Consider the following 27,410-nt stretch of genomic DNA (forward strand, 5'->3'; position numbering starts at 1 on the left):
TTGTGCATAGCTTTTAAGCTCTTAAGCATACAATGGGTGTTTTTGACATAGGTTGCTCTAGAACATGCTTTTTCACCTAAGGTTTATAAATACTTTATTCTTTTTTAACAGCTGTGTATTCACTGTATGGTGTGGCATACTCAAACTCTACTGATGAATGTGTATGCCATTTCCAGCTCTTCATTGTTAGGAAAATCCCCGAGATGAATTTAATTGCATATGTATCTTAATTCTCGTATGTCCTGCAAGAATTCATTCCTTATGATGAATCCTTATATGTGGAATTGCTGGATTTGGTCAAACTCTCCTCTGAAGCTGAACCAATTTAGGCTTCCACCAATCTGAAGGACAGCATTTCCTGCCACCGTCACCAACACTGGGCACGGACGTCAGGATTTCAAGTTGTCCGTTCTTCCTCCTAGTTGGGCTCAATTCATGAGCCAGAAGTTGGAACATGAAAGTTTTGCTTCAGAGAAGGGGGGATGTGGCCAACATGGCCCGGGGAAGGCAAAACCCAGGATGGTGTAGTCGGATCCCTAATTTGAGGAGAACCCAACTGAATTTGTTCCCTTTGTAAATTCTAGGAAAAAGACGGTATGGGGCTGCGGCCAGAATGCCGGCTGTGCCACGCTGACCTGGGCTGGACGCCAGATCCCAGCCCGATGTGAAGTACTTCATACTTCAGGTTCTCTATCTATGAAGCAGCAATGAAAACACCTCCACTGTAGGTCTGGGCAAAGAAGAAGTAAGTTCCAACTCTCTCAATACTAAAGTAATCGCTGAAGCTTTCACATGATACAATGTAAAGTTCAGAAACAGGCAGAAGTAGGGAATGTATGTAGGAATATGCATCTCTGACAGAGCAGCGAGGAAGAGACAGACACAAAGTTCAGAAAAAAATGGCAGCCTGGGGGGGGGAGTACAGGAGACGGGTCTTGGGAGGACAATACTTGTCATATTCCAGCTCCTCTCCAGGTACAGTCCCACAGGCTTACTTACTCTCTAAACTCTACAGAAGCTGTATGCCCACGGGCGTATCTCACGAAAAAGATTAAACGTCCCCTGAGAAACTTCAGGAGTGAAGAATGAGACGAACATTTCAAATGTGTTAAGAAATATTAGTTTTATTTAACCAGTTTTCACAGCTGAATATTTATTCTATAAAAACTTTACAGATTGTACAGTTTATTATATATAGTTCAAACTACTGAACGAAAAAGTAGGTCCCACAGATGCAAAAATACTGCACCAACCAATCCAAGGTAAAGGCAGATTTACACACTGTACAGCTCTCCACGTGGTCAGGAGGTGGTCGGTTCTAAGTATAAACTTCCAAACTGTACAAAAATAAGGTTTTGATTTTATTTCATTCTTCATACATTCAATATGATTGCAAGCTCAGAAGCCTAACTAATAATAGGCGTCTGTAATCAGGAATCAGTCCCCACTCCTGAAAGGAATGTGAATGTCTATTTACACAGGGCACTCTTGGACACCACACTGTACTCCGCATAGTGCGTAGACATGAAAGCAGAGACCAGGAACATTAAACATTGAATATAAGGTAGCTCTTTTTTTTTTTCTTTTCTTAAAGGAGTTTCTGCATTTAATAGTGTGCCAAAAGAATTTTAACTTATTAAATAAAATATATTCTAAGTGAACCTAAAAATTACACTTTATAAACATAAAAATACTTTTTTTTTTGGTGTAATACATCAATCATATCTGCAAATAGAAAACCCAAACTGTATATAAAGTAGTATTTCTCACCCAGCAACAAGAAGCACTTATGTAGTTATTTTTTCAAAAGGGTCAGAAAAACTCTTTAAACTCCATTAAGACTAACTTATAACTTAGAAATTCATACTTAAGCTATTCAGTGATTCACTAATACTGCAAACAAGCTTTCTTCTGAAGAGACAGTGGTTTCTTCATGTTAACTGGGTAAGAACTGGACATACTAAAAAGGAAGAATCAATGGATTTTCCAGCATGAATCCTAAGTGTACTTTAGGGGTATGTTTGTCAGTGGGTTTTTCATCAGAAATACTTATCCTACAAGGTAAGTTTTCCTTTTGATTCAGGACATTTCATCTCTGAGGTATCTGTACCTTTTGAGACAGAGGCACATCTCAGATCTTTCTGTATCTCTAACTGGGGCAGGAGAGAGGAGGCTGGCTAATACCTCTTTAGATTCTTGTTCTAGAAGGAAAAAATCAGGAAAACAAACATTATTCCAGACCTTTCTGCCACCCAAAACCAGCAAAACACACTTCGTTTCTTTTTTTTATACAGTACTAGCTAAAGATAACAAAAATTAGAGCTTCGAAGAGCAGTCTGGAGCTCACCATTATACTCTTATACTTGTGTGTATATTAAGTATAAAATAATGACGTTCGGACAAAGGAGCTTTGTAGTTATTTATTTTAAAGTTACAGTACTTAAAAACTCCTTGATAATAAATAGCTTGGATGTCGCAAGTCCTGCTTCCAAGCGTGAGCTAAGAGTGAACTTGTTTCAGGCCGTGGGGATGGAGGAGGGCAACCTGGCGCGACAGATGTCCTGCTCTAGAATTCCAGTGTCACCAGCAAGCACCTGCCAATCAGAACTCATCGATCTTCCTCTGCAGGTACTTCAGCATGGAGTCCATCCCTTGCGCCGAGCCCCAGATCTTCTTCAGCACCTCACACTCCCTCTCGTTGGCCTGCTCCAGCTCCATCTTCATGTTACAGCGCACAAGGGCTTTTGATTCTTCCAGCACCTGGACCGGACAACGAGCAGTAAGTTAGCAAGGGTGCGCATCTGCAAGGACTGGCTCTATCTGTCCCCAAATTTACGGAGGCAGTTATCCATCGTGAGTAATTACCTGTTAAAATTAGGCTACCATTTTTTTTCATGATACACATCAGGCCCGAGATAGGGCTGTGGTATATCCACACCAGGTAGTGGGCAAATTCTCGACTTCTCAGCTGTTGAGCTGTTTCAGGAGCGCTGTGCTGCTTGCACCCTGGCCCTCCCCACCGAGACCAACCAGCCTGGGCCCCGTGCCCCTGCTGCAGGCCAGCGCAGCCCCGGTGCTGGGTATCGACCCTTGGGAGACTCCGTGAAAACTCTGCAAACACCTGCTGAGGGGATCTTCTAACCAAAATTTAATCTTACTCACAAGGGCTGTCATGTCAAAGGTAATCTAGATGGGAGTCACGTCAGTTAATATTCAGTAACATTTCATCTTCTAATTTGCTACATGCTATTCTGTTACCAGACTGAATATTATCCAGCACATTTATCAAAAAGAAGCTTACATCCACTGTGGGGGGCGTGGGGGGGGGCATGGGAAGCAAACATGATTATAGGAAAGAGCTTTGGAACCAGGAAAGAACCATATAGATGGTGTTTGGAGAGTTTTGTAGGACATTCTGAGGTTCCTACATTTCTGAAATGCATTCCTTTCATTCTTAGGCCTCTGCAACCGGGAGGACAAGGTGAGCCCATCTGGAGCAGTGGAACCAATTTTAGCTCCAGTGGCATTTCACATGCAGGCAGCCATGCAGGGAGGAGAGGCAGAGGACTCCGAAAACACCGCTACATGGGCGAGCTCTCTGGAGGAAAGGTCATAGGGGAAAAAAAAAAAGGTAACATATGTAAGAGAATGAATTCCACCTACAACTGGATTACAGGAGGCAAGCTCCTTGATGCGAACCATGACTTCTTGGGTGAAGGTCCCAGGCCAAAACACCTGGGAGACCAGGCCTTTGCCGCACGCCTCCTGGGCCGTCAGTTTCCGTCCACTGAGCAACATTTCATTTGCCTGAAAGGAAGAAGAGTTGAAACTGGTATGAGATGTGAGGGGGAGGCAGGCAGAAAAGACCCAACCCGAAAATTCATCTAAAAAAATTCAAACTGAGGACGGGTGTGTGAACGTGTGGGCCCTGCTGGGGACTCGCTGTGCTTCCTCCAGGGTTCCAGCTAAAGTGCACTGTTCTGGAGCCTGTGCATGGAGAAGCAATCCAACGAGGCACAATCAACTACGCAGAGAAGTAACATACTGACTGGGAATTAAAAAAAATAGAAAAAAAAAAGGCTTATTGTATGATGTAATACAGAATCACGTGGGCACAACCAAGAAATCTCACTTAGAGAAGGTCTACTTGTTGTGAGCTTGAAGTTCCTGGCATGTCCCTCTCCAGTTGCCTCCTCCTTCCCAGTGGCAGCCGTTCCCACATGTGAAGTCACTCAATACACAGAACAGTATCCTGAGGCATAAGCGAAGCTAGAAAATTCGTAGTTTTCGGGATCGAAATCAGTCACAGAACTACTACTCAAGATTTTCTGTATCTGAGAGGCCAATGGTGATTTCTTCTCAATACACACAGACAATGTTCTAAGGGCAGTGAATGTTTCTGCTCGAGTTTATCTTTTTTTTTTTAGATTTTATTTATTTATTTATTTGAGAGAGAGAGAGCAGGAGAGGGGGGAGGGTCTGAGGGAGAAGCAGACTCCCTGCCGAGCAGGGAGCCTGATGCGGGACTCGATCCCGGAACTCCAGGATCGTGACCTGAGCCGAAGGCAGTCGCTTAACCAACTGAGCCACCCAGGCGCCCCTCTGCTTGAGTTTATCTTAGAAGGCCACATTTTACCACTCGGACATTAAAGTAAGCAACTATTCAGGACCTGAATGCACCCAAAATGACCACTACTGTAGTCTCCTTAGAAGGGTCTGACTATAGTTACTTCAAATGACTCAATGAAGGAAATGAACACTTATCTTTGTTAAAGAGAAGGTATATATGTACCTGTATGTGTATGTATACATACAAAATTGACTTTGTTTTGGATTCTGTATCACTTAAGGTCTCAACACAATGTGCATTGAGTTTAGCTCATTCAAATCACAGGCTCACAGATATCAAAATAGGGAGAAAATCTAGTTGACAAGGAAACTTCGTGCTGTTCCGACGTGCCAATTTTCTGCAAGCAGTTTATCTTGCACTGCTAAGCTTCCCAAAGACTCTGGTGGTCACGACAAAAACTTGACCATAATCTACTGTGACTCAGGTAAAGCATACTCTTGGGAGGTGACCTTCCTCCCAAGGTAAACTAGGTAAAGAGGTAACTATTGTTAAGAAAATTCTCCTGTAAATGCATCGAGACATTTGCTGCATGTGAACACACAGTGTGGACGACACCCAAATAAAAAGAGCTGGCAAAGGAAATGTCTGGCTGACTCACTACCCTTTCAACACAGGCAGAGGATGGAAAACAGGGTGGAGAGCTGGGTCCCCACAAGAAGGACTAAAGTCCTTCACACTCATGACTTATTTTGGCGCCAGCGTGGACCTGTTATTTGTGCCAAGTCTTGGACAAAGTCACGGATGTTTGAAGAGTTTGGAGATGTTCTATTTGAAAACCCCTGTACTGAACATCCTCTTCTTGGTGAAAAGAAGGTCTGAAATAAACAATGCATTTAGAAGCCTGACTTCACCTTACTATTAGCTGTTAAGATAGTTCTTTAGAAGACCGGTCCAAACGCAATGAGAAAGGGTGAGAGGAGTGCTGACAGAAGGACTTGGTGGGAAGTGCTCTACGGTTTTCCTACTTCGTGCTTCTCTCACTCTCAACACACAGTGAAGACCACACCACAACTACATCACTTAAGTGAAGTGTGACATATGTTTTCAAGACCAGCCTGAACCACAGGGCCTGAGCTCGGGGCGTGGATGCGAACACATGCCAGTAAATAGTGGGCCGTGGGGGAGAGCAAGCCTCCTCCCCGTGTTCCCTCTCCAGTCCCTCTGTGGGCCTGTCCCCCCACCCTGTCACTTCTCTGAATATTACTTGTTCCCCTCTGGAGGTAGAGCAGAACCCTACCACTGTTCTCTTCCTCCCTTCTCCCTTTCCTTGATTCCCACGCGCCTCTGCTAGCCAACTGGGCCATCAGAACAGTCTCCCGCCAGGCGGTGAGCTGCCATTGCCACCATGTCCTCCTTTCGGAGCCGGGCTAACTCCGTGGTTATAGTCCCTGGAGAGTCTTTCCCTACTTAGTCTTCTCTATTCCTGATGGCTGGACATGCAAGACAACAAAGGGTATTTCTGACTTCACCCAAGAGCACAAAAGTGGGACTGACTCAAGGTTGTTAATACTCATGTAAGTACAGGCAGTGAGTTGGTTTAAATTACAGTCAACAAATGATACCATAAGATTAGTAAGATTAAATACACTCAGTCTGAATGAGCATGTTCCCATATGCTCCATTTCCAGCAGTTTTAACATGAGAGGTTTCTAACTTCTACCCAAGAAACAGATTTGCAAAAATACGGTCACTGGAAATTTATTGGCTGCCATTTTGTTCCAAGATGGACAACTGTTTTTTAAAAAAGTTATAGTGTAACTACCCAGACAAGTGAGAAATGCCACAGGAAAGTAGAGTTTCCTTTTCTTTCAGCCCAAAAGACCACATTAAGAGGTGTGGTGAGGAAACCTGACCAGCTTGGGTGGGAGGGGTTGGGGAGCTTTTTCTTTCTTTTTTTTAAAAGATTTGTCCGAGAAAGCGAGAGAGAGCGAGCGAGCGTGTGGACACAAGCTGGGGGGGGTGGGGGGGGTGGGGAGGGAGAAGCAGGCTCCCTGCTGAGCAAGGAGCCCGATGTGGGACTTTACCCCGGGCTCAGGATCTGAGCAGAAGGCAGATGCTTAACCAGCTGAGCCACCCAGGTGCCCCGGGGTTGGGGAGTCTGAACCTCATGGAGGCAGCGGTTCTGCCACTTTACTCCCTTCGGTCAGGCTCTCAACTCCCCAGAGTGGCAGCCCCTCCGGTAAACTCGGGGTGAGGCCATCAGCCATTGACTGGGCTGCTCTCCAGCATCACACCATCCGGAACGAGAGCCGCCAGCTTTCTCAGTGGGAGCCCGTGTTCACCAGCTTCGCATTCTCCTCAGTGAGGCTCTGCCGGGTGTCTGTCACAGCCCTGGAGCCATGGGACCGGGACCGTGCAGCGCCGGGCACGCCCTGAATATTCACTGGGGACAAGGAGGGCTAAGCTGTAGAAGATACCGTCTGACACTAACTTGCACATCTTGTGACTACAGCTTCACTCCAAAGGGGCTTTGGCAGCTTGCTCCTTTTATCCTGGGAACAGGATCCTTCCTGGCCTTCTTGCAGACTTGTGCACAAACCCTGGGTGGAAAGCCCATCCTGTTGCAGCCTTGCCTCAGCCTGCTGGAAGCTCACCAAGGGGACTTGGCATCTGGGGGGTCACTTCCAAGGAGCACTGTCACACCATGCCTCACCCCTGCAGCATTTACTTACTTTCTGCAGACAGGTTTTAGTCAAACGCTCTGCACTTAACTGTCTGCTCTTGCTTCAGGGCAGGGTTTCTCAGCCTGCCGACATTCTGGTCCAGACGGCTCCGCGCTGAGGAGGCTGTCCTGTGATTTGCGGGACGCCGAGCAGCACCCAGCTCCACCTCCGCTGTGACTGTCAAGTCTCTAGACGCTGCAGCGTGTGCCCACGGGGAGGGGGGAGACAGGACCCAGCACCCCGGGGGAGAATCATGAGTGGCACCGGGAGATCACAAGGAGAAGCAAAAAGTAATGTGTTTTCAAGACATGTCCAGTGAGGGAAAATGCACCCGCTGGACGAGCAGCCATTCATTTCGTCACGGCTTCCCGCGCTTTATGGTGCTGAATGCAATGGGCTCAAAGCATTCCACCTCTTAGAAGCTGTTGGCCCAAGGACTCCAATTTCAGAATGTCTTTGCCCAGAATGTGTTTAAATGTCAGGTTTAGGATTTCCCCCAATCTGCTCTTCCTGTGTATCTGCATCAACATCAGACACCTCCTTGGATCACGCAGTTCTTTCAGTCTCCCCTACGGTAATGACTCAGGATGCACGTAGAAGGCTTTCACCCGTGGCAAGGAGTCTTCACTCCCAGAACAGGCAGTAGCTGTTAGGAAACAATCTGTTTTACAGTAATAACTCAAAACGAACTTAAAGTAATTTTCCCGAAAACAACTCTACCACCAGAACTAGGTAGTAGTAACTGTTGGGTGGGTGCAGTGTGGTGAAAAGAAGACAAATGACCCAGACGGGGCCCACCTCTTCATCCGTGAGACATGGAGCACCACCCTGGGGTGGACACAGACGTGCTGCCCGAACGCCTCGGCCCAGAAACACTTGCTGCCCCGCTGCCAGGAGTGCTGTTCGCAGGGGCCTTCTGGGAGAGCTCCTCGGCACGGCCAACCCCGCAGATGAGGCTCTGAAGGCTGTGCGGCCCCCGGAAGAGTGGGGGCTCCCTGTGAGGAGTTCTGCCAGGAAGGTACACGGTTCACCCGTGCCCTCTGCCCAATCCTGCCTCCTCCCTGCCCTGCCACAGAGGCGGACCCTGTGTCCTGCTTGCCCAAATCCATCTCAGCCTCTGCTTCCAGAAAAACTACCTTGTCACGGGTGGGAATGGGAGAGAAAGCGGTGATGAGAGGGCTTTGGGAGCAAGATCGCTCCCTGGCTGGCCTGCAAAGAGCACCCCTCACGGACTGGTGGAGCACCCAGAGCTCCCGGCCCTGGCGGTGGTTCGAGTGTGAAAATCCTCACATGAGGGCACAGTACCTGCTCTTTGCCACTGACGCAAGCAGAGGGGCTCCCGGGTAGCAAGAAGGCAGAGAAAGCGCAGATCCAGACCCAGGACTTACTAGTCTGAGTGGCCCAGCTCCAGACAAGATGAGTCACCCACTAGGGAGGACCCGTTGGGCTTGGTGGGGAGGGGAGGAAGGAGGAGACCCTTAAACCTGGAATAGGGACTCCAGGTGGACACCCCAAAGTTGAACCCCAGATTCCTCTGACCCCTCTGTCCCCAACAGGAACAAGTGTTGCCGTCTTGCCTAGAGACAATGCAGAGGTCTCTCTCCGCAAGACGGCATCGCTTCCCTCAAGTCCTGCCGACCTCCTCTCCTGGCCCCTAGGCCTGTAACTCGCTTCCTCCCTCCAAGGAGCTGCAAGACGACACAGGGAGCTGAATTCTAAGGGTGCCTGACTTGGAGCCAGAACACAAAGCTGGACAGGGGAGTTTGCTGATTTGGGAGCTCTCCTGAGATACAAAATGGAACTCCCTGGCAAGTGCCCCAGCAGATGGCGTGACCTGGCTACTGGGATGGTTTCTAGAAGCACGGAGGGGGTGGTGGCCAGGCTGAGTGGAGCCGAAATGTCAGAGCCACCAGGCCTGACTGTGCAGTGGGTGGGACAAGAGGCCTCCAGGAGCTTGGGGCACATGCCAGAGAGAGGACCACAATGCAGGCCTCCGGGGTTCCAGAGCGAGGCCGCGCTTTTCACAGCAGAGAAGAATGTGCCTCTTAAAAACAATTCTGGAGTGTTTACTGAACCCTGGCGGAGGCAGAACACCTAGCCACGGGACACCAAATGACCACACGCTGGAAATGTCCCCCAGGAGCGGAGTCCCATCAGGCCTGCTAGGTGTAAGGTGAGCCGTAAGGTGCAGCGCTGGGATCAGGCACAGACAGCAGACAGCACAGGGGAGCCGCATGGGGGGCCCAGACCCCACGTCACCCACCACTGCTGCACCAGAGCCCTGCCTCAGCTCACACTGCCGGCCACATGGGGGAGTCCTGATGAGCGAGCTTGGGGTGTGGGTGGGCTGGCTCCATTTTCGGGTGTGCAGACTGAAACACAGCCGACAAGTGCCCGGGAGCCTCCCCCGAAGGGAAACACTCCCTGACAGGGGATGTGCCTTGTCCACCACCTGCTGTGGAAGGAGAGGTGGCTCAAGGTGAGAACACGCAGTGACCCAACCCAGGGCCTGGCTGGCTGGTCAGGGGCCTGGAAGGTTGGGGACAAGGGGTCTGGCATGTCAATGGCCGGGAAAGTGTGTACATGGCTGGCTGACATCAGTGTCCAGCAGGGAGCGTGCACCACAGAGAGGAACCGAACAGCTCTGGGAGACCAGCGGGGTCGCCGGCTGCCCCGGTGCCAGCACAAGAGACAGGTGGACGGAGTGGCTGTGGGATGTGTGGGACATGCAGCTTCAAGGGCACGGACTCTGACTCATTGAGGCTGATTCAGTTACTGTCACTGCAGAACATCCAGCCTCCAGCAAGACACTAATGCCGAGCCACCTGCTTGGCAACACTCCTGAGACCAGCTGGTCGGCCGCTTGGTGGCTGGTTGACTGTTGTCACAGGAATAGATGCTCACTCTGTTCTGGGTTTGTTTTCCTGCCTCAAGTCCTCACGAGCACCACTCTCTGAGGCTCAAAACGTGCCCGGTCTGCAGGCATAGGGTGTGCCATGCCAGATGCCCCTCACAGCAAAGGGGCTGGGGGGAGTGGGCCCATGACCATGGGTCCTCTGACCCTGTCCTATTCGACCACTTTTGATGGAGCGCTGGGACGGCCCGAGTGCAGGCGGAGTACCAGCCTGGACGTGGCACCCCCTTCTGAGTACAGTGTATGTAGTGCATCAAAGACCTTGATACGGTACCATGTCCCCGGCAGAAAGAACACTCGGGACTGGGAAATGAGGGGAGGGAAGGGGCATGGCTGCATCTGCCCCTGGCCCTGCTCCCCACCAATGGTCTGAGGGCCGTTTGCCTCCTGCTTTTAAAACAGGGCTCTGCTGGTCCCTGAGGGAGCATGCTTGGCCAACGGATGCAGCGAGAGTCCCAAGAGCGTGGCTATGAATACTACTACTGGGGCACCTGGGGTCCCGCCCGGCCGCAGCCACCAACGCACAAGTGCAGTAACTCCGGGGTGGGGGGAGCAGCGTCCCACCACAGGAGGGTCGCTGAGGCCAGCGGAGGCGGCAGCCGTGGGTGGGACTGGAACAGGAAGGGAGAAGACGAGGATGGGGTGGCTCTGAGACCAGATGGGGCAATGGGGGCTGTGTGGGCCCAGTAGACTCCTTCCTCTTTCAACCTTGTTTCGGGAATAAGTTTAGACTTATGGGAAGATTATAAAAGCAGTAGAGAGATAATAAACCCTTTACCGAGCCCTCTCTGTTAACATCTTCTACGACATCTTACAATGATCAAAACTGGACAACTACCATCAACACAGTTATTATGAGTCAAACCACAGACTCTCTGCAAAGTTGGCGATTTTTCCGAGGAAAGTCCTTCCTCTGACCCCGAACCGCGTCTGAGATCCCTGCATCTGCATGGGGCTGTCAGGCCCCTCTGTCCCCTCCAGTGTGGGGCGGCGCCTAGGTCTCCCGGTGAGTTCTCCAACCGCCGTGGCCCTTTGTCAGGGCCCTGCGTGGCACCTGCAGACTGTGCCGCAGTCCGGGCTCGTCTGGTGCTCTCTCCAGACCCGACAGAGGTGATGCCCACAGGGCAGGACTCTGGTGGAGCGATGCCATGTCATTCTCGCTGCAGCAGGTCGGGGGCCAACGACGGGTCTTATTTTTGGGGACTCTGACCACTCAGCAAGGTGACGCCTACCAGTCTTCTCTACTGTAAAGTTAACTATTCTTCCCACCATAAATAATGAGAGGATGCAAAACATCCATTTTCTCATCATACTTTTACCCGCGAACTTGAACATCTAGGTGGTTCTTGCCTGTACAGTCATCAGTGGCTAATCCCCCTCTACGTCTTTCCCTGGGAAGAGCGGCCCCCCTCAGTGTGTATGAAGAGGTGCATACGAAGGACCAAAGGGTGGACTGTGGTGGACACCGGGATGTGCCGCTGAGGCCCGCCCGAGGGAGGGCTTGCAGTCCCAGCTGTTGGCAGTGCTGTCAGCAGCCAGCCCTCAGCTCCTTCGGGGACGCCCTCCGCCGCAGAGAGCCGCCTCATCCACGGTCACGGCGCTCTTCCTGGGCAGCCCACACTCGGTGATGATGGACACAAAGGAACCAGCTGTTTCAGCCCACTGTGGGACAACTGTGACAGGCCATCCATGCCCCAGAGCTCCCCAGAGGTGGCCCAAGCTTTGCTGGGCCTGCCTTCCTCTGTCCAGCCCCCTAACTGCTGCCATCCTGCCAACAGGTGTGGACTATGGAATACTGCTCCACCATGACAAACTCCGCCTCAGTGTTGGCTTTTGAAGACCCTAACCCGTGACACCACCTCTTGCCCTACTTCATGGAGTAAGAAATGCAATGTGCGTAATTGCTTGAAAAAAATCAAAAGCTACAAACACTCTTATTATGGATGGCTTAAACAGTTAAAAAAAATAAAGCTCCACAATCAGATGGGAAGACTTCTCTTATCCTAATCAACTTAGCTCCTTCATTGCTTTCTCTTAAAAGTGCAGCTCTTAGGTTCTTAGGTCAAGAAACTTTTAGTGGCACACTCTGTTGTTTGGATTACAAACTGGGTATTTACTAATAACGGATATCAGTGTCACTTATGCAGAGAGAGACTGCTCACTGAATAAGGTCCTTCTCTAGGAAACGATGCAACCCAATGTCAATAAATGTTCTATGAACCAAAATATGAAAAACCTCCTAAGATTTCATGAATTAAGAATATGAGTTAATGAAGAGAATTGAACTACAAGGTTCATTTGGTAGGAAGTCCCCACAAAATGACACCCTATATACATTTAGAAAAACAATGACCAAACTAGATTTCTTCAGGAAGTCTCCTAGAATAATTTTAAAAAATAGAGGTACTCACAGACGCTCCTCCCATAATCTTGGGAAACATAACGGTGGAACAGCCATCTGGACTCTGTCCGAAGGTAGTATAGGGTGTCTGAAACCAAGCCTTTTCATTGGCCCAAACCACATCACAAAGAGGCAATATGGAGGCTCCTAGTCCAATGGCTGGGCCATTTACTGCTACAATTATAGGCTTCTTAAACTGAATGAAAGTATTCACGAAGTTTCTAAAATGAAAAATAAATGGGAAATTACTCAAAACATTGTGTATTTGAGCAACAGAAAAATCTACTATTATAGATTCAATATACCAAGAGGTAAACTCTACAGAAGAAATCAAGGTAAGTTGAGATTTGTTGAAGGCTCTCCCAGAAGTGGGCCATGGTCTTATTTACTGTGTGTTTAAAGGCCCGACGATACCGTGGACGCTATGCTAGAGTGGCTACAGGACCTTGTGAAGACTACGGGTGAAGTCCAGTCAGAGGCTGGCTCTTGGGCTCTAGGACTAATCCATCTTTCTCCACAACCTTTCTTCTCTTTAAGACATAAGGAGCCCAATAAACACTGTGGGCTTCCGATGACCACTCTGGAAGCTCTCCCAAAGAAAACCTGGCACGGGGCCTCCCAAGACTGCCTGGTGTTGAGTAAAGACTAGGAGGTTGGGGTTATGACCCACAGGATCGGGGTCTGGACTTGGTATGTGATTTCATGCAACTCATTGACTGGAAACACCAGAGATTTCCTGAGTTTGTCCAGAATTAGATGGAATGACTTGGGGGGGGGGGGTAGAAACAAGAAACTTCCAGGCTGGTTTAAGACTGGAGATCCAAGGAAGGCCAGTAAGCAGCAGAGACACTGCCTGTACATCCCTGTGTACCGCACTGTGTGCTGGAGATTACAATTACCGCAGGACTGCAAAGGACAGCATGACTAGGGGTAGGGCAGCCTTCACAGAGGATGTGGATTTCAAAACCAAGCCAACGCTATTTTTGGATTTGTTTTAGGATCAGACTGGAAAAGTAGGCTGCTTTTCAATTTAGGGTAGGTTGGTGCCATGCCATACTGGGAATGTGCATCTTCTTCCTACCACTAGAATCTACTTTTATGTTCAGAGGTTGCTGCTCGTTATGATTTAACATGGTGAAGAAAAAGACAAACATGCACCAACAAAAACAGAAGGTAATTCCTTTAAGGCAGTCAGAGTTCTAGCTCAGAATTACAGAATTTTAAACCTGACCCCCATCTTCAGTACCAGAAATAACAATCTGGTTGCTCTCTGCAATTCAGCAATTTAAAAGCTACAGCAGATCTATTCAGATTATCTCCGGAAATCAGGACTTAACATCTTAAGTGGTCTCCCCATCTCCCCAAATAGTGACAACAAGGGATCATATAGTTTTTGAAGGGGGGGCAGGCTAGGGAAGTTTGGGGTGTGTTCGTGTGTGCTTGTGTGCACACGCGCACGTGTGAAGAACAGAAGAGAGGACGCACTGCCGAATCTGGCGGCTTGCATGCTAGCTCCAGGGAGTATTCTTGAAAGCACCGTGCAGCCAGTGCAGACCTCAGCCCAGCCCCCAAGGTCCCCTATGGTTTGTGGGCTCTTTACATTGAGTAAGAACTGACTCATTCAAATGAATGAGTTGCAGTAAGGCTTTCTAAATGAGAGCCTGAGGCGTTGTTAGAAAGATCACACTGGGTTTTAATGATACAAAGAAGAGCCAGACAACCTTTTAAATAGGTTCTTGAAATAATGTAGACAATTTACATGAAGGTACTTCACTTGTGCCACCTTTTGAGGATTCTGGGTCAATGACATGATGGAAATACATTTACTACGCTTAGTTACTGATGACTCTAGAAAAGGTCTCCATGATACAGAGCAGACGTTTTCAAAATCTGTTCCCAGGTGCCCTGGAATCACCCCGCTTTCATCTGCCTCATGTGAACAGGGGCCGAGGGGGAGCTGGGCTAGTGCTAATAACATCTGGAAACCATGAATGGGATGGCAGAGTAACATGAAAGAAATGAGCAAATATTGCAGTAAGAGAGTGACTTTATAGAGAAATGGTCAAAGAAATCAATCACTCCACAAGGCAGTGTTCCTTCTCACGTTATATGTTTGTATAAAAGAAAAAAGATGCTTCTAAAATAGATATTGCAAAATCAAAGCCTGGAGAATTGTTTGAAGCTGATTCCTCAGCCCCCCTCTCCAACTTATTTTTATTTTTGCCTGGAATGATAACTTCATCTGACATCGGTGGCTGCTTCTGGGAGGGGTAGGAATTCAGTGGCTCGCTCAGCGAAGATCATCTTCCCCTTTCAGAGGACACAACCGAACATTCGGGTATGTGAGCTCTGAGATGTCAGAAAGGAGCATGGCCTACAGAAAAATTTTTTTTTTTTAAAACCAACAACAAACTTCATAGAAATCCTTTTTTTTCTGTTTAGTAGAAACTTTCCAGAGCCACAAAGGCTTGGCCACACTGCGACCAGAGACAGGGAGGCGGGGGCTGCCTTCGGGCCCCCGGACGCTGCTCAGGAGCCTGGCCCTCAGGGAGGGCTGGGCCACTGCTTTTAGGGGGCGTAAAGCCAAGTCTATTTCAGAACTTAAAATCAAAATGCATGAGTGTTCCAATGTGTTCAATGCAACATACTGAATTCAAATTTCAGCTTTCTGGGAACTATATGTGAACTGAGCTATAAAGTCTGTGGTGGGTATGGCAGGGAAGGAAAGAGGTTATATTTGTCATAAAAGGAGTTTAAAAAGACTTCTAATTAAACAAAAGCAAACTTCTATCCATTCTTTTGAAGAATGTTCACTACTTCATGGATATCACCAAAAAAGTTAGAAAAGCACCTAAGAACAAGAGTGTAGGAACTGTCTGGGGAAAACAAGGCCAGCGGGATCTGCAGTTTCAATAGCTAGAGTTCACTGCCGGTTTTCAAGGGAGCTCTCCCTTCACTGTGAAGGTCTGGACAGGACTGAATGGGGAGAGGTCAGGTGCTTGTCAGCTTTGCTGTCTCCCCACATCTCTGCTTCTCTCACTCTGTGGGGGAAGAAGATGCCTGCCTTCTGGAGGGAGGAGGCTCCCAGTCCTTCAGACACTAAGAGGCAGCGACTGGTTCCCATAGACTTCAAAAGCCTAATGTTATAAACGGATTTATTATCATTTTGTTTTTATCACTAATGTGCTGAATGTTTTTATTACAATGAATCTGCAAGCTGGTTATGACCAGTAGTCCTGATAATGGAATTAGCTGTCGTAGACACCTGACAATCAAATTCAAACCTCATCTTCATATTTCCCACTTTTTATGGGGGGAAACTTGCTCTAGTGACGTTCTTTGTCCCAAAGTTTTAAGAAATTCAAGACAAGACACACAGGAATAACAAACATACAGCTTTACATGTAAAGCCGATCTTACACATGTAAGAATTAATTTAAATGCAAATGAGCAAGAGCAAAGGTTAAGTGAATTTGGTATAACTCATTATTTTCGTATCTTGCCAGAGTACATAAAGAAAAATTCACATTGATAAAAATATACTCATTTAAAGAACCAACTGGGTTTCCCTAAAAATTTGGCCTTTTCCTAGAAAAGCTATTTTGTGGGGGGCAAGGAGAGTGACCGGGGAGAGGGAGGGTCTGGACAAGTGACAGGAGTGGGCAGCTGCCCGAAATAAACACCTGAAGTTACCTAAAGGTAACTTCAAATGCAGTCTCTCCATCCATCTTTCCTCTGAGGTTTCTAATACCAACAATGCAAGCCTCAGCCACTGTCAAGGGCAATTCAGCTCGGGAGGAGTGGGCCGGACTAGGGCTGTGACACCGAGGTTTAGGAGTGGAGCTGAGGGAAGTGCCTCTGGGGAGAAAGGAGCCAGATCGCAGAAGGCCCGGGCAGATGAATCTGATTCTCTATTACAGCAGAGCTCCCCCAAATCACAGTATTATGTGTAAAGTCAGTGTGAGCTTACAGAAAATCTACAAAGTCACCGCCCGAGGTAGTTTGTACTTAAAGAATGAAAATTAAACCCACGTAATTCATCCTGAAAGGATGGGATGGGTTAACAATCAGGAATACCTACACGTTGTCTTAGAGGTGCTGACTGTCAAGTAATTGTGTGTATTGATCAAGCACTTTAATTTGAAATTGATTAATAAGATGGTCTTATCCAGTAAACCACAAGTTTGAAATTATTTAGGAGACCAGAGACAATACTTAATTAAAACAGATTATAAAATTTCAAACTGTTTTTGAAAAAACAATGATCATATGATAACCTAAAAAAGGAACCTCTTGTATGCGTGCATACCTCTGTATACAGTGACAAAATATATTAATTTTGAAAATTGTTATAAATGTTATAAAAGGCCAAGGCAATGCCCTGAAACCCCAAGGTATGGGGTTCCAGGACTCTGATGGGCTGATCAGGGCAGCAACCCATCAGAACCATCTTGGGGAAGTCTGTCAGAGAGATGCCCTACCTCACTCTGCACCACCAACACAGAACTTCCACTAATCCCAACGTGCATCTTTAAGGATGGTTTGGGGGACCAGGAAGCCCTGTGCCCCAAGATCGGGGCATAGGGTCTCAGACACGAAGAGCCCAATAACCATCCAAAGAAGCTCAACTTCAACTCTCCAGGTATGTGGGGATTTGGAGAAGATCCAACCAAGTTTACTTTGCACGTATGTGCATCTTAAGTTCCTGTCCTCCTGTACCTCACGAAGACAAACGCACATGCAAGGGGTTCTTAGGGGTCACTCAGGGATATGTTATTTTAGGGAGGTGAGAAGGGCAGTACAATAGTCTTCCTGGTTGGTGACTGGGTTTCATTCACTTCAAATAAAATTAATTTCTGAATAATTAGATCTTTTGAAATTATACTTACAGTGATTAGCATGAGAAGTGAGGAATACGGAAACAGAATATGTCCCTGGGTATGCTTACAGCAGAGTTAGGTGATTCTGGGGAAGCTTTTTGCAATGTTATGATGTAACAGTGGAAAATCCCCAAACAGAAGAAATGGAAATCTCTAAAGTCACACCGTTAAATGGAAAAGGCAAGTTGCAAAAGAACACACAGTATAATTCCATTTATTTAACAGAACTAAAGATAAATCTATTTTATCTCTAATATGTATGGAATGAATATTTGCCAGTGTTTAGAAAAAGGCTGGGAACACATAAATGAATGATGGGTCCCTGGGGGAGGGGAGCATGTGAGAGAAAGGGAACTCTTACTTTTCACTCTACATGATCGAGTTTTATGGGTAGTTGGAACTCGGGATGAACTTGAACAAGAATGTGCACGACTTGTACTAAAACAAACTTTTCATGTGATGTTATGGAACCAGCTTGTCATAAAGCCTAGCCAATTTCTTTCAGAGTCAAGCAAATGGGAAGTTATTATGTGAAAGACAGTGCATCTTTATTTAAGGGCTGAAGACAGAACATGCTCATAGTACAAATAATGGAAACTCTGGCTATATGCTATTGTCCATGCTAATCATTAGAACATTCCCGGAGTACTCACTGGGTTTGAGCCAGCCCTGAAATCAGTTATTTGCTCAAGGCAAGTAGTAATTTATGCCAGGCCCACAGAAAAGACAGATGATTTAATTAATTTTGATACCAGTGTCTCTCAGTGGAAGGAGACATGCGTTTTTCTCACGGCTTGCCGGAGCCTGTTCTCCCAGGGATGGATACACTCAAACCAAGACACTCAAACCAACCATTAAAAAAACACCATTTACGCATACCTGATAGCTTCCGCCATTTTAGTGCTTTCTCTTTTTCTGTCATCTGTTAAACGCCGGATAAAATAAATAAAGTCGAGACCGCAGCAGAAGACGCTGCCCACTGCGCTGAGCAGCACGAGTTTGCTATCGTCGGCAGCAGCTGTGCTCAGGGCACTCTGGACTTCTTTCATTACCTGGAAGTCACCAGAAGGGAAAGTGGCAAAGAGTATTTCTGATACGAAATCCTAAAAGCATTTTGTTCCTGGATAATCTGGACCCAGAGAAGTGCAGAAGCCGGATACCGTTCCCTTTGTCTACCACAATTTAAGTAATTCACAAACTTCTTCTTTTCTATAAGCAGAGATTGGGAATGCTGGGGACAGTGTAAGTTCCGTAACTAATTATGAACAGAGTATAATTAGAAAGACACGTAAATCTGAGTTACCTTAATATTCTAATCGTTGGGACTTTCAGTAGATGAGGCAAGTTACACAGGATACTTGGCACTTCCACAGTTTGGACAGCAGGTGGCACATTCAACCAGTTGAAAGAAACTAGGGTTCCCTGCCCTTTTTTTCTTTTCCCTTTTAACACCAGCCTACCACGCGTGGGACAGAAACCCCAGAAGTTTGGTGCATGAGTATATCAAGCATAGGCACATTAGCACGGAGTCGTTTTAGAAGGGCGTAAGACCACTGAAAATGATCTCTATAGAGAAGCATTTACAAATAACCAATGAAGGGACTCTGCAGTTTAAAAATGTACCGGGGACCAGCCCTGAACTGGTTTGTCATGTGACCTTGGCCAGACATACAAACTTCGTGTAGTTTGGTTTTCCTGTCTGGAAAAAAACTTGACTGAGCTGCTCACAAGTGGAAAACAACGGCCAGAATGTAGAATCTTACGAAGGCACAGCGCGGGTTCCAGTACTTTCCATCTTAGGTAGTTTAGAGTTTGTTTCTGAACCTCTGCAAGCACCTATCTCCCGGGATCCCTGAACGCCAGCTTTGCCTGGTCCTCCCGGCAACGAACACGTGCCCAGGTCCCTGCAGCGGGAACGAAGTTCCACGACGATGCCGAAGACCCGTAGCAATGATGTAACACCCTCTGAAGGGCCTGGGACCCCGGCCGTTTTAATCTTGTCTGAACAAAGCTAAAGAAAAGCACGTGCCCACATGCACTTCAAATGCGAGTCTGGGTAGGCCCCCACGGCCCGCAGGTGAGAGCTGGTGACCTGGAGGTGGCCGCTCCCCCTGCCCAGCACAGCCCCACCCCGGGGCACGGAGGCGGACCCCGAGGCGCGCTCGGCCCCAGCTGCGCTGGCATGAGCATGCAGGCACAGTGCGGTACGGAGCAAGCCCGCCCAGCCTCACCCCTGCTTCCTACCTTCTGGTGGGACTGCGCAACCGCCCAGAAGGCGAGTTAGAAAGGGCCCAAAGAGCACCGATTTGGCAAAGCAGGCCCCGGATACAAGGGCGTGGAGAAACATGAAGCACAAAGCAGCTCAAGGAACGTCTCTCACCTCTGGGTTTAGCGAGTTATTCTCTGACGATTTTGTTGACAACAAGATGTGGGTGAAGCCATCCTGCTTCCTGACGACAATATCTCTGTATCTGTAGGCACTTTCTGTTTGCCTCACACTGAAACGCAACCGCTTGTCAAAAGGCTGGTCTCTTCTGTCGTCAATAAATTTCCTTTTCCCGGCTGTCACTCCTGTAACAGATGTCTGTATGTTGGTTGTTCCATTGGCTGTTAATGCATCCATAAACGGAGACGAACCTGCCGAGAGTTTGAAATCACAGTGGTCTGTGATGTCCAGCTACTAATTCCCTCCCCGGTGTCGTCTCTGAATTGGGTAAAAGCGCTTATTACGAACCCACGACTTCATGTATTAAAAGCGAGGCTGTTAAAAAGTCTACTTTTATTTTTACAAAAGATTTTAGTTATTCATTTGAGAGAGAGAGAGACAGCACAAGAGCACAAGCAGGGGGAGGGGCAGAGGGAGAGGGAGAAGCAGGCTCCCCATTGAGCAGGGATCACAATGCGGGGCTCGATCCCAGGACCCCAGCAACACGACCTGAGCCAAAGGCAGATGCTTAACCGACTGAGCCACCCAGGTGCCCCTAAAAAGTCTGCTTTTAAAGGCATTTGTTTTCCTTCAAAGTCTGACAAGGAAATCATCCTCTTGCTTATCTTGCCTAAAAAATATAGATAGAAAGTACTTGCTGAAAAGAAGCTACAAAATTTGAGACCTCTCAAGAATGGGATTAAAAGAGAATGGGTCTCACCAAGCGTACCTATTCCAGGCTCGAGAAGTTGAAGGAAAAAAGGAAATCGGTTCAAGAAAATATTATTATTTGAGCCAAAGCCATTCAGTTGAAATTTTTTTCTGAATGCAAGATCGGTGTGTACGGACACGCCACGTGGCCACCTGTTTCTGCTGGTCCACAGGTGGGGGTGCCGTGGCCGCCACTGCAGACCACGCCCCCTTGGGGGGCACTCAAGCCTCTCAGGAGTTCTTTCTTCTGATGCCTTGGGATGTGACTGCTCTCTGCCCACTGCTCCCAGTTCCACATTTTCCAACAGCCTTCTAAGTACAATTTCAAGACAATGCTCTTTCCTGCCACATAAAGTGTTCTGCTAATTTTCCCTCCTATGTCAGTTCTCAGCATCAATGTGGTTGCTGTGTCTTAAACACATGGTCTCCTGATCTTAGTATTTCTTATAATAAAGGCAAGAGATTCATTTAATGCTTTCCTAGAGTTATCAAGTTACATCAGAGTAAGAATTCAAGTATTAATGAATAATTATAGCCCTATTCATACGAACTGAGTATTATCTCACCTGGTAATGAATATACAGAGCCTTCGGGTAGGAGAAGAAAGGGAAAGAAATGTAAGAAAACTGGTTCAAGCTTTACTAATAAAATTAGCAGAGGTTCTTGGAGGGTCAGAAATATTTCCTCCACAGTTAAAGAAAATAAGCCAAGGCCACCAGGAAACACTCAGGAATGGACATCTAGAGAAGTCAAATAATCTCCTTCGTAAAACAACAGGACTTTCATTCAATTGGTAGAAACACTTCAGAGGTTTTTAAAAAAAAAAAAAAAAATTCAATTTTTTGAAATTTTGGAAGAGGCTACAGCCTCTACTGTGTGCAATATGGTTCAAGAATCCACAAATGTAAAAAGATCTATGGTAAGAGGCCTCCCACCACCTTTGCTCTCCATCTGCCCAGCACCCTCACCCTCCAGTTAGCTACCGAGTATGGTTTGCCGGGATCCTTCCACAGTGTCTTGATGTATACACAAGCAAGTAAGAATAAAAAGATTTCCACCCTCCTTTAAAAAACACAAGTGGTAGTTCACTAGACATAGTATTTTGTCCTATCTTGCTTTTATCATTTGACAGTATCTCAGAACTTGTCTTGGTGGGTCAGTTTCCTTGTTCTTTTCTAAGGCTGCATACCAGTGCACTGAATGGATGTTCTATAATCCATTTTACCGATCCACACTGCAATAAATGCTAATATTACCTTGGCCTCTGTCATTCCAATGCTGGCAAGTATTTCCAATTGAAAGAGCATTTGATAGGCTGCTGTTACCAGGAACACAGGGTATCCTGAATCTGAGGAGGCTAGCAAGGATCCTTTTTCTTTAACTTTCAACCTCTCCTCCATCAGAACCTTCCCCATCTGTGTTCTCTCTGTCCACAATCTTCAACACACTCCACTGTAGCTAGAGGCAACATGACCAGATGACTTCTTGGGTAACAGGGAAATGGATCACAGATGACCCTGAAACCATTAAGCCTGGGCGCCCAGGAGATGGGGCACCACAGGGGAGTCTCACGTAGCCGGGGGAGGAGAACAGAAACTTCATTTTATCTACAGTTATTATTCAGGTGTAGATGCCCCAGAGATCAGAAGTGGGGGCCGGAGAAGTCAGGGTGGAGATGAGTACTTGGGAGCTGGTGCCTGGAAACGATGGCTGAATCGAGAAGCAGGAGCTCCAAAGGGAAGAGCGAGGAGCTGGAGGGCCACGTGCAGGGCCAGGAGGCAGCGGGGAAGCAGAAAGGCAGTAAGAGGCTCCCCTCAAAGGAAGGGGAAGATGCTGTGGCCATGAGGACCTGTCAACAGTGGCATATGCCGCAGAGAGGTGGAGGAGAAAGGAGGCAAGGCAACGGAGGGGAGGTTAGAAGCCATTACTAAACTCGGGCAAGCAGTGTCACTGCAGTGCTAAGGGTAAAAAAGCCAGACTGCAGGATACAATGGAAGACAGATAAAAGTTGTTAAATAAAAAAGCATGCCTGTTCAAATCAAGAATCTGTTAACATGCTGTTTTAAGGAGCACAGAACTACAATTGCCAGGTGAGAGGATGCTGATCTGGAGGAGGGGATAGATGACAACGCTGACTTCCCTGCCTAAAAAGAGACCGCACGGGAGCCATCCTGTGCAGAGGCAAGCCGGAGGCCGCCTGACTCGGAGGCGAGGGTGATGGGACAAAAGCAAAGTGAGTGGGGATGGGCTGGAGGCTGTGGCGTGCCCAGGAAGGGGCGGTTCTGGCAGACAACACAGGCCAGTGTGCTCGGAACAACAGGTGAGAGGGTCTGGATTTTTAAGAGTTACTAACCCCGAACTGAATTAATTGGCACTGTATCAGAAGGTAGTGAGAAGGACCCAGCAACACAGGGGAAGGGCTGTTGAGGGCCAGGTAGCTATTTTCGGCCAGGACAAAGTCTGCTGACTTTGGATTGGCCCCTTTTCCCCCTGAACTGCTCTTGCTTCTCTCAGTCTCTTTTGTTTCCTTGTTTAAAAGGCACGCATTCCTTAACCCTACAGGCAGATTTCCTGGGGGCTTCTTTCCACAGAAGCAGGATTTCTAGGCTATGGGGTCCATGTTGCCTTTATATGTGAGCTTCACAATAAGCCCATTTTCTTTTCTTGGAGGCAACAGGTCCTATGGAGCTATCCGTGGTTCTGCAAATGTGGAAATGGATTCATGCTGGCTCATGCTGACCAGGCTTGTTGAACTTGGCCTTAACCTCCTTGTTAAAACTGCACTGGTTCACTGGTGCCATCATGGTCCCTGCTGATTGCAGGCCCTGTGATCTTGCCAGTGCCTCAACTACCACACCCACCCCAGCAGGACTCCTGGGACCCTCTGTTATTTCCCTCTGGGGCCATGTAACATCGAACCATGCCCTATGTGGGTAAAGTGTTCACAGCAGGGCTGAGTCTTGGAATCGGACTGCCAGCATGAGCTGGGTCCTGAACCCCCCCCGAGCCCCTCCCCCACTGTCATCTGTGCCCCTCAGCCCCTCACTCATGACAACCCAGCCATGGCGGTCTTTCACCCATTCTGGCTTCGTGCTCACCTCAACGCCTTTGTACTTGCTGCTCCCTCTGCCTAGAATGTCCTTGTCCTACAGCCTCAAACGGCTGGTTCCTCCTGCTCGTCTGGATGGCAGCTTGAGCATCGCGTCCACAGACGAGCCTCTATGGAGTGCCCCTCTAATGTGGGCCCCTCTCAGCTACACTCACGTTGCCCCCATTTGTCTTCCTCACAGCCCTCCTCACCAAAGGTATTTCTTCCTCATTTGATTTTTTTTTTTTAAAGATTTATTTATTTGAGAGAGCGAGAATGAGAGAGAGAGAGAATACATGAGAGGGGGGAGGGTTAGAGGGAGAAGCAGGCTCCTCGCCGAGCAGGGAGCCTGATGTGGGACTCAATCCAGGGACTCCAGGATCATGACCTGAGCCTAAAGCAGTTGCTCAACCAACTGAGCCACCCAGGCGCCCCCTCATTTGATTTTTGATTCATGGTGTATATGTTGTTGCCCTACTTCACTGAGCTCCTTGACAGCAGGGTCCCTGTCTGTCTCCTTTGCTAATGTACCCTCAGGGCTTGGAACACTCAATACTGAAGAAATGAATGGAAAGGCCCTTCAAGTCCCATCAGCCCGGCTCCCTCCACGCAGGGATGAGAAGTTAAGTGGCCTGCCCAACGTCACACGGCTGATCACCTGATGCCAATCCGGGGACAGCAAGCAGTACGCTTTAGAGCACAATCAACTGCTAATGACCAACCTAAAAGGTAAACACTGAGATTCAGAGAAAAATGCCCTCCACAAGTAAACTGTGTGAAAATTTACTGTGACTCCCTAGAGCAAAAGCTCTGATGACAAAGTGGAGCAAATGTTCTCAGTGAGCTGACCGTTCCTTCAGGACCTGGATTCAGAGACTACTAAATGCCTTCCTAGGATTTACTGGCAGAAAAGCCAGCGAGGAACAAACCCATTTTAGTGCCTCTCCTAATAAATGATATTCTTTTAACATGCTTGAGAGCAAAAAGGATCCCCTCAAACATGTGTTTAACCTGTTAGAATTCACTGCTTCAAAAAGCATGTCTCTCTAAAAATGAAATGCGCCTTCTGCTTCCAAACCTAAAGAAACAGTAGCTGCATTTCTAGCAAGAAGGAGAAAACTGGAAAAAAAAAAAAAAATTTATCCAACAACTGTTTCAGATGCTGGACAACAGGCAGGGCAGGACCACGTTCCCAGCATGAAGGGGACCAAGCATGGTGAGCCCAACAACGTCCCAGGCTTTCTGCCTGGAGGCCATTTCCACACTGTAGGTACAGGCAAGGGACACCGTGACAGCCCAGCGGAAGTCCTAAAATCAGGAGGAGCTCAGGAGGCTCTACTTTGTGGGGTGGGGTACTGAAAAGGAGGGAGCTCCACAGAAAGTTCCAGAACTGCCTAGGGATCCTCTTGAGTCTTTCTTGAACACCAGTCTGAGTATGCACGAGGTGAAACTCCACAAGGTTTGGCAGACAACAACTTTTGAAGAAAAAATTACCTATAAGCCATATAACTGCCAAAGTGCACATGGGGCTGGGAATTGTCACCAGCCAGAATGGAGAGACTTCACTGAACACCCGGGACACTGGGTTGAGACCCCAGAACAGGCACATATCAGTAGAACTAATCTAGCTCTAGAACAAAGGATACTCTAGAACTACACTAACAACACTTAAAAATAAGCCTTGAAAGGATCAAACTGATCTGCAAGTTAACAACTGGCTGTCAGAACAAAACTAACACTTTTAAAAGCATACAAAACCAGCGCCCCAAAATGTAAAAGTCCCAACATTTAGCAGCCAAAAAATTACAGACATGCAAAGAAGCAGAAAAATCGGACCTATGATTAAGATTAAATCATTTAATAGAGATCTAAAAATGAGAGGCGATGGAGTAACAGAAAAGGACATTTCCAAAATGGTTATAAATCACCTCAGTGTGCTCAAGAATTTAAATGACAACATGAACATATGAATTTCACTGGTATGTTTAACAGATTAGATGCTACACAAGAAAAGATCAGAGAACTTGAGACCTATCACCAGATTCTATCCAAAATGAAGCACACAGAGAAAAAAGAAAAACCAAACAGTAGAACCCAAGTGCCCTTAGGATGACATCAAACAATCCAGCATATGTATAATTTGAGTCCAAGAAATGGTGTGTGCATGTGTGTAAAAAACATCTGCAGAAATCATGGCTCAAAGTTTTCCATATCTGGGGCATCTGGGTGGCTCACTTGTCAAGCATCTGCTTTCGGTTCAGGTCATGATCCCAGGGTCCTGGGATCGAGCCCTGCATCGGGCTCCCTACTCGGCGGGAAGCCTGCTTCTCCCTCTCCCACTCCCCTTGCTTGTGTTCCCTCTCTCGCTGTGTTCTGTCAAATAAATAAATAAAATCTAAAAAAAAAAAAAAAAAAAAAAGTTTTCCATATCTGATGAAAACCAGAAGCTTACAGACCCAAGAAGCTTAACAAATACCAACCAGGATAAACACAAAGAAAACAAAAGTAAGGCACATCATAATCAACCTGCAAAAGCTAGTGATAAAGAGAAAATCTTCAAAGTAGAGAGAGAGAAAAAGACCTACAGGTAGAACAACATAACAACAACTGCATATTTATCTTTGAAAGTAGAGAAGACCGTGGAAAAGGCATGGCATCTTTAAAGTGCAGGAAGCAGGGGCGCCTGGGTGGCTCAGTGGGTTAGGTGTCTGCTTTTGGCTCAGGTCATGATCTCAGGGTCCTGGGATTGAGCCCCACGTCGGGCTCTCTGCTCAGCGGGGAGCCTGCTTCTCCTTCACCCTCTGCCCCTCCCCACCACTCATGCTCTCTCTCTCAAATAAAATCTTAAAAAAAAAAAAAGTGCAGGAAGTAAAAAATAGCATATAGCACACATGCAGCCTATTTGTCCTTCAGAAACAGGAGAAATAAAAATTTTTCCAGACGAAAGAAGAGAAAATTGGTAGCCAGCAGACCTGCACTACAAGAAATGCTAAAGGAAGTTTTTCAAGGAAAATGAGAGCTGACAGAAGCTTGGACATACACAGAAGAATGCAGAGCACCAGCAGTGGTAAACATATGGGGAAAAGTGAACCTGCACAGACTGTAGCTAGGTTTAGTTAACTATAAGTAGGAGGCAATAACTGGCCTCCTCACAAAACCACATCAAACTAACCAGAGTGAGTAAAAACCACTCTGTGTGCACTACATAAATACGTGACGGTATCCTCAAGAAATCGACCACTTTCTGGAAAAATATGAATTCTCAAGACTGATCTCGGACACAACAGAAACAAAGAGAAAGAATAACTGAGGAAAGATAAAAAGTAAAGTTGAAGAACTGCCCCCAAAAGCGCTTTGGGGCTGGGCACGGTAGGAGCCGTGGACTACAGAGGAAAACGGCTTCAAGGTTCCGAGAGAAGGAGGAAATCTACCAAATTCATTTTGTGAAGAAGAGAATTTCACTCTGATGTCCGGACTTGACGCTGATAACACAAAACAAAACCACAGGTCAATTTTACTTATGACTTGTGACACCACAGTGCCATTTTATTAACACCAAATATTACAAAGCTATCTATCTCGATTTTAATTCTAACAGACTTCCAATTGCAACCTCAGTGGCTAAGATTTGGCTGGAAAACAAGCTAAGAAATTTTTGAAGAGAATGAGTGAAATGCACCTTGCTAACTATATATTTA

At 47.2% G+C, this 27,410-nt stretch overlaps 1 protein-coding gene across 6 annotated transcripts in view; it reads right to left on the reverse strand.

Annotated features, from left to right (window-relative positions):
• Positions 1–1,104: 1,104 nt before the first annotated feature.
• CDYL (chromodomain Y like) overlaps positions 1,105–27,410 on the reverse strand; it is a 173,967-nt gene continuing 147,661 nt past the window's right edge. For 3 of the 6 annotated variants that reach the window (XM_045866430.3, XM_054505748.2, XM_064597247.1), the window contains 5 exons: positions 19,869–20,125; positions 18,368–18,540; positions 12,619–12,829; positions 3,664–3,807; positions 1,105–2,760 (listed from right to left, as the gene is read on the reverse strand). In XM_045866430.3, the coding sequence (XP_045722386.1) occupies positions 2,602–2,760; positions 3,664–3,807; positions 12,619–12,829; positions 18,368–18,540; positions 19,869–20,125 (944 nt within the window). In that variant the 3' untranslated portion in view covers positions 1,105–2,601. Of the gene's footprint in view, positions 2,761–3,663; positions 3,808–7,061; positions 7,940–12,618; positions 12,830–18,367; positions 18,541–19,868; positions 20,126–27,410 lie in introns of those variants that run through there. The other 3 variants (XM_045866431.3, XM_045866432.3, XR_010413516.1) reach the window with 3 other exon arrangements.

The sequence above is a fragment of the Mirounga angustirostris genome, unplaced genomic scaffold (genome assembly GCF_029215605.1).
Source record: "Mirounga angustirostris isolate CCGP_5_RB_7025 unplaced genomic scaffold, mMirAng1.0.hap1 SCAF_8, whole genome shotgun sequence".
Lineage (NCBI taxonomy): Eukaryota > Metazoa > Chordata > Mammalia > Carnivora > Phocidae > Mirounga > Mirounga angustirostris.